The sequence below is a fragment of the Triturus cristatus genome, chromosome 2_2 (assembly GCF_964204655.1).
Source record: "Triturus cristatus chromosome 2_2, aTriCri1.1, whole genome shotgun sequence".
Lineage (NCBI taxonomy): Eukaryota > Metazoa > Chordata > Amphibia > Caudata > Salamandridae > Triturus > Triturus cristatus.
The window spans coordinates 316,806,575-316,818,879 of record NC_140582.1 but is presented as its reverse complement, the minus strand read 5'-3'; the positions used below and the strand labels follow the sequence as shown (position 1 = coordinate 316,818,879).

Sequence of the window (12,305 nt, the reverse complement as noted above, 5' to 3'; positions counted from 1 at the left end):
TAAGTCATAAGATGTGGAATCTACATAAAGATTAGGTATCCACTAAAAATATTCTTACTGAGGGAATGTAACATTGTCTTTTGGGAGTTTGCTGTTCGTTGTAGTTGTTATTTATTTTCTTTGTTTTTTAAACACTTTCCACTGCTGTTTCCAATTTTGTAAGGACAGCTCTTGGATAAAACAAATACACGTTTAGGCAAGTATATAATGTAGGAATTAGGTATCCAATCAAATACTATTATTTGGCATAACTTGCAGTCAGTTCATGTTTTCAACTGAGTGGTCTGTGAGGACAACATGACCGTGTTTTTGAATATTTCAAGCACCAGACAAGAGGCTTCTGAAACACTTTAAAAGCAGAGTCCGGGGTGACTCCAGGGCTGCCATTCCAGACCTGGGTTCTTTAGACTTAATGAGACATCTTGATAAGCTAACTCACTTGGGCTTGATCATCAGTTCTTTTTTAGGTCGAGCCTTGCAGCAGCGCCCATGCACTGCTCGCTCTGCGAGGCATGCAGTAATCGAGTATGCTGTGTAAGCCTCGCCGTCCCTCCGCCCATATTTTTGATAGGCTGATGTCATTGTCCTTGGTAAATGCTTGCTTCCAATTTATTATAAGGCTTGTTAGTCCCTCCTTGTAACCGCCCTATCTCCACTTGTAACTGCCCAAGACGACTGAATCTTTTACCTGGCTCCATACACGGTCTGCTTTATCTAGTGGGTGAGCTCTATTTTGATTATGGCCACTTATGGGGACTATGACGGCTGCTATTTTTTTTTGTATTTGTATCCAGAGGGATACCACGCTTAGTTTATTTATTTTAATTTAATACTGGGTGCGTGGTCCACTTCTGGGACACGCGCTCTGTTTAATGTTTTTTTTTACTTTTATAGTAAGCGTGGTGCCTGCTTCAGGGACACCACGCTCTGTTTGTTTTGTTTTTTTAACTGTAAAACTGAGTGTGGCACCGCTTCAAGGACACCGCACTGGATTATTTTTTTTTTTTCTTCAAGACGGAGTACGGCACCCGCTTCATGGACACTGCGCTCAGTGTTAAGGTTTGAAAGAAAGAAAAAAAAAACGAGCGCAGTGTCCTTGAAGCGACGCTGCACTCAGTTTTACACTTAAACAGGTATTTGCAATGCAATAGGTCTCGCATTTACGTAAGTTTAAGGTATTGGCATTGTAAATGACAATGCCTTTTATTTACGTTTTAAAAAACAACAAAAATAGTCATTGTCATTTACAATGCCAATAGCTTAAACTTGCATAAATGCGAGACCTATTGCATTGCAAATTCTTGTTTATTCTGTATCACCAGACATTTACTATCCAACAGGGACGTTTGAACTATCAAGAAGTGTTGCAGAAGACACACAGACGCCTGCTACAGCAACTTAGAACTAGTACAAGCACTAGTGGCACATGCACTAAGAACTCAAAACGTAACCCCCTGCTATTAGATTTCTTCTTAGGGGCTAACACTTGTTCTGTAAAGCTCACAACTGATCTATTTAAATCTTGAGTTTTTAAAGGTATGCCGTTGTCAGAGATCCCCAACCTTTTCTTCTAAAGGCTGAAAAAGTACTATCCACAGGTGTTTAATAGCAGCTGTTGTCCATATGCAAAGAGCAGGGCACTGCTTTCTGAATTTATTTGTTGTTATTAAAGTGTTGCTATAAAACGTTCTGAGATACTGTTCGTGGGAAAGGCAAGTATGTGGGGAGAGCAAATCTAGTAGTAGTTGTGAGCTTCTAGTGTATGTCATTATCCATCAGAAGCTACATAAGGTTCCCAAGATGAAGGATATTCTCTTAAAATGTATCTGCATTTTTTATTTAGCATGTAATGCTCAAATACTAATGAAGACATTTGTAATGGTTTAACATAAGCCACACCACTACACATGGGTAAAATATTAACAATATTCACTTCCACTCATTTTATTGATCGAGTACTTTGGGTTCTCTATATTGTCTTCTTTTTGTATGCTATTTTCGCTATAGAGTTCTCTCCCCACGCATACATATTAAGTGTTCTATTTCAATACATTCCTTGCCAGGATCCCTTTCTCTAGTATTAGGACCAGGTGTCTCCATATTTTTTTGCATGCCGATATTTGATTGCAGCTGCTGGATTAGAGCACAGTCATGTTAGTGACGGCTGAATTTACCAGTGATGTGTTATAACTGTTCCGCAAAGCCTATTCTTGTCACTACCTTTCTCTTCTTTTCTAATCATGTAGCATGGCAAACCAACCCAATATGTAATATTTTTCATTAACATATTATTTAAGCTGTCATAAGAGATTTTGGTTTATACACCAAGTTTCTGGAGAGGTTGATTATAGTGCAAAACCTTTTTAAAAGAAAATAATTTTTTCTACAGTTAGAGCAAAAAATTAGAATGGAGTGTTATTTTATGATTGGCAGTAGATTTCAACAAATTAGAATTACCTTCAGTCAGTAAGTAATAATCCATCAAGGTGTATCTGTGAAGTGCTCTTTTATTTTTGGCACCACAAACGTGATTTGCATGTGACATAGTAATGCTTTTTTTCTTTTTTGATTCAAAGCTGTTGATCGTTCAGTTTCATCAAGTTTATCTGATGCTAGAGATGCCCTGCTAAATGCTGTTGTGGACTCCTTATCAGCATACAGCTCAACACTTTCACACAGGCAGCAATCTACCCTTCTAGCGCCCATCTCGCTAAAACTGTTTCCTCTTTTCATCCTGGCTCTTCTAAAGCAGGTACGCTGTGGAGAATATATATTATGTTTTATCTTATGACAGCTTGTATAGTATGAGGGGATATCTTATTTGTTTTTCTTAGCATCACTGGGATGATATTTAATGTACTTCCTTTATTAAAGGTACTGAAGTCTCAGACCATTTCTTTACATCATCTGGGTAGTTCCTTTGTCATTATGTGTGTGTGTGAAATTGTTTTTTGGGCTGATGCGACACCTTAAAAATGTGTTTTGTGTAAGGCCATTAATTTTTTCTTTATTTCATGTGCACATTGGTAAAGAAGGATTTCTTCAAGGCAGGGTTTCAGTAGAATCTCTTTGACTTATATACAGTTTGAAGTTCCAGACCTAAACTTTCATATATCAGATATATTAATTGTGGTGCTCAAGTTTTCTTTTTTTTCTAACGAGACGCTGTGGGTATATTAGAATAGATCTTCTCCGTACGATGCGGTGTGTGCCAGTATCTCAACAAAGTGGGATTAAAAAAAAATATTGAAAAAAAGAATAGGCAGAGTCACCAGTTTTTGTCATGGCATTTGTAAATCTTTTTTAATTGTGGAGTTGCCAGGCCTTCACTAGTATAAAACAAATTGGCTAAAACCAAACATATTTATTAATCTCAAACCATAAACATTGCCATTGTGATCCCTGGCATTGGAGGGAAGTATTTTGTGTATGGGAAATACACAACAACAAATCCATGGATAAAAAGGGCTGGCAGAAAGGCCTTATATTGTTAAAATATTATAAAGATCATTTTAGCAAAACCTAAAATGATCTATATAACATCTTGGCTAATGCAAGACAATCAAAACAGCTGATTTGATCCACTACGGGAACCTTGCTCCCAGCACGCCGCAGGAGGACCATGGCCGCCGTGATTGAGATTGAAGTGAGGATGTATTGTATATTCCTCTGAATACGTGCCTGTGAGCGCCATTCCCTTTGTAGATTGGACACAAATGCCAAAATTATCCTTTTATATTTTGAACTTCCACTCTAGTGGAGTCGGATTACCGTGTTGTTCATCCTTCAGCTGTATCTATTGAAGCTCCTTGACTCTGTATGTTTGAGCCCTTTATCTACCGATCCTTTTACCGTTGTTGACTAATTTAGATGCCCTTTATTCAGGCGCATCTATTCTTGTGTCCCACAACTGATTTGACCGCCCTGATGAAGGGGTGACCCATATTGGGTTAGACACCGAAACGCGCGTTGGCGCTGGAGAACCTCGTGCCTCCATTTATTTCCACCTTCTATAACAAGAAGACACATGAACGACTATTGGCTACTTGATGCCCATCTTGTATCTTGCATCATGAATGTTAACGAATTTGAGCTCTGACCATATCACAAATCGTGAATTTCTCTTGAGTATGGAGAGTGTAGGAGTACGGCTGTATGTGTGGTTGTTAGTATGTATTGAGTGTGTGTTTGTGGGACTCTGTATATTTATGTACATTAAAATATTTTGCTGTCACTTGTTACTTTTATGAATTTTGATAAAATCTTAGAAATAATAAAAAATATATATATTTTCTCTATTCACTTTTGTTTATTCTTTTGGGGGAACTTTTCTGTTTGTATTGCGATGTCTTAAAACATCAGTGACTCTATGAGTACCCCTCTATCAGTTTTCAGGCAACTTGGGTTTCTCTGAACTGTTTTTCCAAAAACTGCTGATGGAACAGACTCCATTTCAATTCTGCCATCGATGTACCCGCGTACAGACCTTCACAAAGTATGTAATCATGGGTTCTTCCCCAGAGCACAGAGAAGAAGATTGTGACACCTGTCTGTCCTTTCGATCCAAAAAGACCTTGGAGACTGTCTGGCAGAGGCAGAGCATTGAAGACACTCCCGACCTCTTCGGAGCACAAGATATCGAACAGGAAGATGTGGAAGCATTGGCAGCTGAAGAGGAAGAAACGTTTTCTCTCTAAGATTCCCATTCAGAGCTTGAAATCGAACTGGAGTCCCATGATGTTTAAGCTGAGTACCCAAACCCCTTTGCCGACACAAAAACCTGCTTCCACCAATCAAAAGGTTTCCCGGCCACCACTGCCATCTATCCATGCTAAGCACTGAAATGCTACTTCAAATGCCTCACCCTCCGGCTTAGTACCGAAAGCACAACTAAAGCCTTCCGGCTCTGATTCGAGCCGAGACTTCACTACTGCTCCAAAAACTTCAGTTCCGATGGACAAAAAAGAGAAGACTGGTTCGGCTCTGAAAATTTTGGTACCGAAAAATAAACCTGCTCATCCAATGCTTTCAGAACCAGTTCTGGAAACAATGCGCAAGATACTGGATCCAAAACAGAAAAAGCTTCATATTCATCCAGAGACTGAGCACATAACAAAACCTGCGCTAACACCACCGTCCAAAAGAAGATTCCTTTTCTAGAGTACACTGGATATCAAATTCCTTTAAAAAAGAAAAAGGACATTACTACCAGTCCCTTCCACCCTATACCTCCTTCCCCACCACTACCATCTTCACTGTACTTTAATACCTTATTCACTAAGAAGCCATTTAAACATTTCACCTCGGGGTTCTACTCACACTGATGCAGATGGGGCGGGGGATGACACCTATATAGCACCACCAGACCCTTGGCATGATTAGAAATGGAGACCCTCAAGGAGACACAGATCCTGATCTCTATCCTGCTAAACCTTCACCTCCCAATGACAACACATCATATCAGGAGTTAATAGCCAGAGCAGCTACATACCATGGGTCACTTTACATAAAGAAGCCTTATAAGAAGACAGTCCATTAGAAATATTAGGGGCTACACATAAATCACAGTCTCTCCCAATGTTAAAAGGCATGATGCGTCATGCAGAGGATATTTTTAAGGACCCCACACGAACACGCATTATAACACCTATTGTTGACAAAAAAAAAAAAAACCCCACTATCTCACCCAGTTTTTATTAGAGGTCAGCTTGCACAAGATTCTTTAGTAGTGTCTAATGCTGGTAAAAGATCAAATTCACAAACAACAGCTGATGCATCACCTCCAGACAAAGACTCTAAATTAATAGAGGCCTCAAGCAAAAGAGTGGCTGCTCCTTCAGCCAATCACTGGCTCATAACACACAGGGTTTGCTTGCCAGGTATTATAGAGCCCACTGGGACAAAATGGAAGAATTTATCCAATACCTCCCAGAGGAATGCAAGAAAAAGGGACAAGAATTAGTGTAAGAGGGAAAATTAATCTCCAACTCCTCTATCAGGTGTGCACTAGATGCAGACACTGAAGCCAGAGGAGTCAACACCAGCATTCGCCTCAGAAGAGACACATGGCTTTGTATCTCTGGTTTCAAACCAGAAGTCCAACAAACAATTTTAAATACTCCTTTTGATAAAGAACACCTTTTCGGACCACAAGTGGATGAAACACTGGAAAAGATGAAAAAGGATACTGAAGTGGCTAACTCAATGGGGGTTCTTCAGACACCCTCTAATAGAAGTTCCTTTTGTCGCTCATTCTTTAGGGGGAGTTCAAGAACCACATTCACAGATGCCTCCACATTTTCATACAGGCCCCAAATTCAATCCTACCCCTTTAGATGATTTTACTGAGGTGGATATAGAGGCAATAACTTTAAAGGTAGAGGTAATGGCACACCAACCCGTACCTCCCCATTTCTCAACAAGCAGTGACTCCATAACAATTCCCCCAACCATCTACACCTGTTGGGCGACCTTTGCAACAGTTTCTTCCCACTTCGCAATCAATAACATCAGACAAGTGGGTGTTGGACATTACCCAACAATGTTATTGCCTGGAGCTCACCAGCAATCCTTCCAATGTCCCACCTTGCATAACAGTCTGTCTCTGGAGCACCAACAATTGCTCAAACAAGAAGTTCAAGCTCTTTTAAGAAAAGGAGCTATAGAACCAGTCCCAATGCTACATCAAGGGTCAATGGTTTATTCACTTTGCTTCCTAATACCCAAAATGGAGGTTTCTCTATTGCCAATTTTAGGTCTCAGGCCTTTAAACCTTTACATACTATCAGAACACTTCCATATGGTCACACTTCAACACGTGCTTCCACTACTTCAACAAGACGACTTTGCCAACACTAACCTTAAAAGATGCATATTTTCACATCCCTATTTACCCTGTGCATCGCAAATATCTCAGATTTGTCATAGCAGGAAAGCATTATCAATTCAAAGGGCTTCCATTCGGAGTCACCGCTGCGCTCAGAGTATTCACCAAATGCTTACCAGTAGTAGCAGCTCCTCTAAGGAGAAAATAGATTGATGTCTTCCCATATTTCGTAGATTGGCTTATCAAGGCAAACGCACACCATAAGTGTCTACAACGCACTCAAACTTCCATAAATTTCCACATCAGCTGGAATTTACAGTCAATGCACAAAAATCCCATCTTCAACCTTCACAGCTGCAACCTTATCTAGGAACGGTGCTCAACACTCAAATAGGTCTAGCCTATCCCAATACAGTCAGGATTCAAAATTTCCAAACACTGCTACCACAGTTCCATACCAATCCGTATCTAACAGTCAGAACTTTCATGCAGCCACTGGGGATGATGACATCATGCATTGCCATAGTACCTCATGCAAGATTAATTATGCGTCTCCTACAGGAGTGCTCAGCACGTCAGTGGAATCAATCTCGGGGCCAACTACAAGATGCAGTGTTGGTAGTTAGCCGCACCCACCACTCTCTGCAGTGGTGGAACACACAAAACTTATCAGACGGGCAGCCCTTTGTCAGCCCTGTCCTACAGATTGAGCTAACAGTGGACGCATCCCTTATAGGGTGAAGCGCTTACAACATTTAACAGTTCAGGGACTTTGGGACAGCAAACACCAGAATCTTAGTTGTTCGCCTAGCACTGAAAGTATTTCTACCTCATCTTATAGGCAAGGTATCCTAGTCCAGAGCGGACAATATGACAGCCATGTACTATGTTAAAAAATGAGGGGGGGGGGGCACTCTTTATAGTTATCACGCCTCTCTCAGACCATTTAGCGTTGGGCAATAGATCACAAAATACAACTTCTAGCAGAATACCTTCCAGGGACAGGCAACGACTTTGCCGACCTCCTCAGCAGGATGCGGCAACAAGTCCACGAGTGGGGAACTCCACCCTCAAGTCCTCCTCCCATACTTCCACAGGTGGGGCTTTCCAAAAAATAGATCTCTATGCGACATTAGAGAAAACAAAATGCCAAAACTTCGCCTCCAGGTTCCCACACCCTCTATCCAAAGGCAATGCCCTATGAATGAATTGGTCAGAAATCGTTGCCTGCGCTTTTCCGCCTCTCCCTCTTCTTCCATTTCTGGTTCAGAAACTCAGGCAGACGTCTCTCACCCTTATTCTAGTGGCTCCCACGTGGGCTAATTACAAATGGGAGCTACAGAGGGTAAGTGCCAAGCCGCCCTCCACTCAATGTCAATATATCAAACAAGGCTAGGCACCAAAGAGGGGTATAAATTTTGGCTAAGGACCCAAAAACTGCTTAGAGAGAAAACAATTTTTCTTCTGCTACTGGTATTCTTATCCAGAAATTGTTTAAGTCCAGCCACCCTCAATTTGTCAAACTTCAAACAACAAACAGCCCTTCACTATCCATCACCTTCACAGAGACAAATCAGAAAGTGAAACACGAGTGGGCCCCTCACGTACGCACCACCAGGGAGGCTACCAGCCGGTTCTCGCTAGTATGCCCACGTTTTCTCATCATCGGGTGCCCACTCATGGGAGAAAGAGATTAGAGTCCAGTGAAGAGAAAGAAGGGAACAGGGCGCAAGAAAAAGCAGTGTTCCTGTTCCCAGCAGAAAGAGAAAAGACACAAAACCCGTGAATTGCAAGGAACGACTGTTCAAAGCAATCTTAAAATTGAGTTGTAGACTCACGTCACAATCACCCTCTTTATTCAAGACAGTGAGCCCACTCAAAAATAAAAACACATAATGTTGTTACCCGTTTCAAAGAAGGCCAACATGTTTCATTGCCACTTAACTTTGTTCTGGCAAATTCATCAGGGCAAGGGTTTCAAGGGTTTCAATCACCTCACTGGAAATGTAATTTTGGGGTTGCAGAAGGGCTGTTTAAGGAATAAGAACAAAACCGAAACAGAATTGGACGTTCCTGTTTCATCATCAATTGGCACACACCAACCTAGCGTGGTTCTAATCAAAGGTTTAGGATAGTATATTATATTTACCATGTAGAGGCGGAGGGCATTCGTACCTGCCTCCACTATGCAACAGGGGGTTATATTGAATACTGTCCCCCGAGTAAATGGCAACACTATTATTTGCTCATAAACCACCTGTGGAAAAAAGGAAAGATACAGCAGTCATGCTGCACTTAACCCAATCTTGCGTTATGTATCTCAACCCATGTTTGTCATGCTGCAATTATACCTCGGTAATTGCTCTTTCAACCAAGCCAATAAAAACTACGTTTAAAACAATAGGTACTGCTTTAAGAATGGTATGTTATAAGCACCACCCATACATAGAAGACCACGTACTCCCAGGCTGTGTCTGCTAGTACTGGGGTCACCACAGCGCCCTTCCCGAAATTCTTCGCAATCAGAATACACCTAACCTGAGCCCAGGCTTATGCACACAAACGCACTTGTCCCCGCAACCATTGGCTGCCACAACTTGCTCTCTCGAGCAAAACATTCATGACTTCATTAGAGGCGAGTAGCGCTGAATTAGAGTTAACTGCTGTGTGCAACCAGCCCAACAGAGTGTGCCCCGTATCACCCTGTCTCGGGTCGCTATGTCTGCCATTCACCGTGTCATAAATTATCCCTTCTCGGAGTAAATATCAGTGCCCCCAACGAGAGCCCAGGCATATGCACTCATCCGCCCTTCTCACCGCAACCGTAGGCTGACAGAGCCGTGTCTCGTCCCTGCTTCACTATCCGCGTGTGGAACGGGAGCTCATATTGACCGAGCCGGTGACACGCCCCTCTTTTTTTCAATTGGAGAAAGTCACGCGGCTCAATACAGGATGTGTTGGAACCACGGCGGCCATCTTAGAGTGTGTAAATACATGTTTTGTGTATATCTAACCACCAGCAGCATTAAAAACTACACAGTGTCACCCAAAGATCGCTTTTATATGTGTCTGAATTTCAAAGAGATTACAGAGGGGGGATAGTAAAAGGAAAAATATGACAGTTCAAACTAACAACTTTTTGGATGCCTGTACTGTACGGGTAATCGTGAACAGCGCCTATTCTACAGGGACCTGTCAGAATACTACCAACATGTGTTTCCACACAAGTATAGTCAACCCCGATAAGGAAATGACCACGGGTTGACCCATTCACATGGCTATCTCACAGTGTATATACCTGCCATGCAAGTTCAGTGACAAGGGAGGTAAACGCCCTGACTTTCCTATACTGTACTTCAACGTGCTTTGTTGCCGGATCTTTCAAGGGATAGTTTATTAATACCTGATTTTATTCCACTCTATACGATCATTTAACCCCTTCTGGTCCACTTTTTCTGAGAAAATCCAGCGTGCCTCCTTAGTGGCTAGGACTCGATCAATACAGTCACTGCTAGCCACCACCTTCTCTAGGACCACCCATTTCAAGGATTTTAAGTAAGGGTGGGCGTAGTTCGCGAAGTAGCACTTCGCGAAGCTACGCAAAGTGAAGTTCGCACTACGCGAGCTACGCGTAGCACTTCGCGAACTGCGAAGTAACATGTTCGCACTGTGCAAGATGTTGTTTTCAATGATTGCACAGTGCGGACAAGCAACCGGCACTGTGCAATCATTGAAAATGGCATCTTGCACAGTGCGAGCTGTAGTTTTCTGCTGCTCGAGTAGATTTTTCCTCGAGCTGCAGCTTTCTCAACGCGAACTGGTAGTTTCTCATCGCGAGCGGTCGCGAGCATACGCGACCCCTCGCAATGAGAAACCTGACCTTCTCGCGTTGGGAATCTCGCCGGGAGGTTTATTTTCCATGCTCGCGATCGCGAACAAGGAAAAAGTCTCGCCAGGATGTCATTTTGCTTGCTCGCGGTCGCCAACTTGACGTTGAGGACCGCGAGCAAGCAAAAAATGACCGCAGCACTACGCAACACTATGCTACGCGTGTTCGCACTGTGCTACGTGCAGTTCGCGTAGTGCGAAGTAGCGCGAACTTCGCAAACTACGCGAGCGTAGCGTAGTGCTTCGCCCAGGCCTAATTTTAAGTCATGTCCAGTTTCACAGAAGCCAAAAAAAGACAGATGAGTGTCTAACAGTAGTGATGACGTACGATCCCTTGGCAACTAAAATACGACAACTAATCAGGAGGCACTGGCCATTGTTGTCTACCGCTGATTTTAAAATGCCCCAACCCAGATTTGCATTCAAACGTGCTACCAACTTGAAAGACAAGTTGGTTCACACGCGCCTACAAGTGACACAAGGGATTTCTTCGATCCCGGCAGGACACTACCCATGTGGCAGTTGCTCGGTCTGTTATTTGACTGACAAAACTAAATCCGTAACATTGAATAGCGGTAAAATTTGGCACTTGAACAAATTCTCGAATTGTAACACCACAAACGTTATCTATAGACTCACGTGTCTATGTGGACTACAATACGTCGGTCTCACGACAAGGAAAATAAAAATCCGGGTCCAGGAACACCTGAGCACGATTAAAGCTGGTAAACTGTCCACACGCTTAGTACAACACTTCTGTGAAACTGGACATGACTTAAAATCCTTGAAATGGGTGGTCCTAGAGAAGGTGGTGGCTAGCAGTGACTGTATTGATCGAGTCCTAGCCACTAAGGAGGCACGCTGGATTTTCTCAGAAAAAGTGGACCAGAAGGGGTTAAATGATCGTATAGAGTGGAATAAAATCAGGTATTAATACACTATCCCTTGAAAGATCCGGCAACAAAGCACGTTGAAGTACAGTATAGGAAAGTCAGGGCGTTTACCTCCCTTGTCACTGAACTTGCATGGCAGGTATATACACTGTGAGATAGCCATGTGAATGGGTCAACCCGTGGTCATTTCCTTATCGGGGTTGACTATACTTGTGTGGAAACACATGTTGGTAGTATTCTGACAGGTCCCTGTAGAATAGGCGCTGTTCACGATTACCCGTACAGTACAGGCATCCAAAAAGTTGTTAGTTTGAACTGTCATATTTTTCCTTTTACTATCCCCCCTCTGTAATCTCTTTGAAATTCAGACACATATAAAAGCGATCTTTGGGCGACACTGTGTAGTTTTTAATGCTGCTGGTGGTTAGATATACACAAAACATGTATTTACACACTCTAAGATGGCCGCCGTGGTTCCAACACATCCTGTATTGAGCCGCGTGACTTTCTCCAATTGAAAAAAAAAAGGGGCGTGTCACCGGCTCGGTCAATATGAGCTCCCGTTCCACACGCGGATAGTGAAGCAGGGACGAGACACGGCTCTGTCAGCCTACGGTTGCGGTGAGAAGGGCGGATGAGTGCATATGCCTGGGCTCTCGTTGGGGGCACTGATATTTACTCCGAGAAGGGATAATTTA

The 12,305-nt window shown here is 42.6% G+C and overlaps 1 protein-coding gene across 5 annotated transcripts in view; it reads left to right on the top strand.

Moving 5' to 3' along the window:
• The window catches only part of SEC24B (SEC24 homolog B, COPII component), a 678,312-nt gene that overhangs the window by 407,420 nt on the left and 258,587 nt on the right, over window positions 1-12,305 (top strand). For all 5 annotated transcript variants that reach the window (XM_085641377.1, XM_085641376.1, XM_085641375.1 and 2 more), the window contains one exon: window positions 2,577-2,752. In XM_085641377.1, the coding sequence (XP_085497503.1) occupies window positions 2,577-2,752 (176 nt within the window). The remainder of the gene's footprint in view (window positions 1-2,576; window positions 2,753-12,305) is intronic.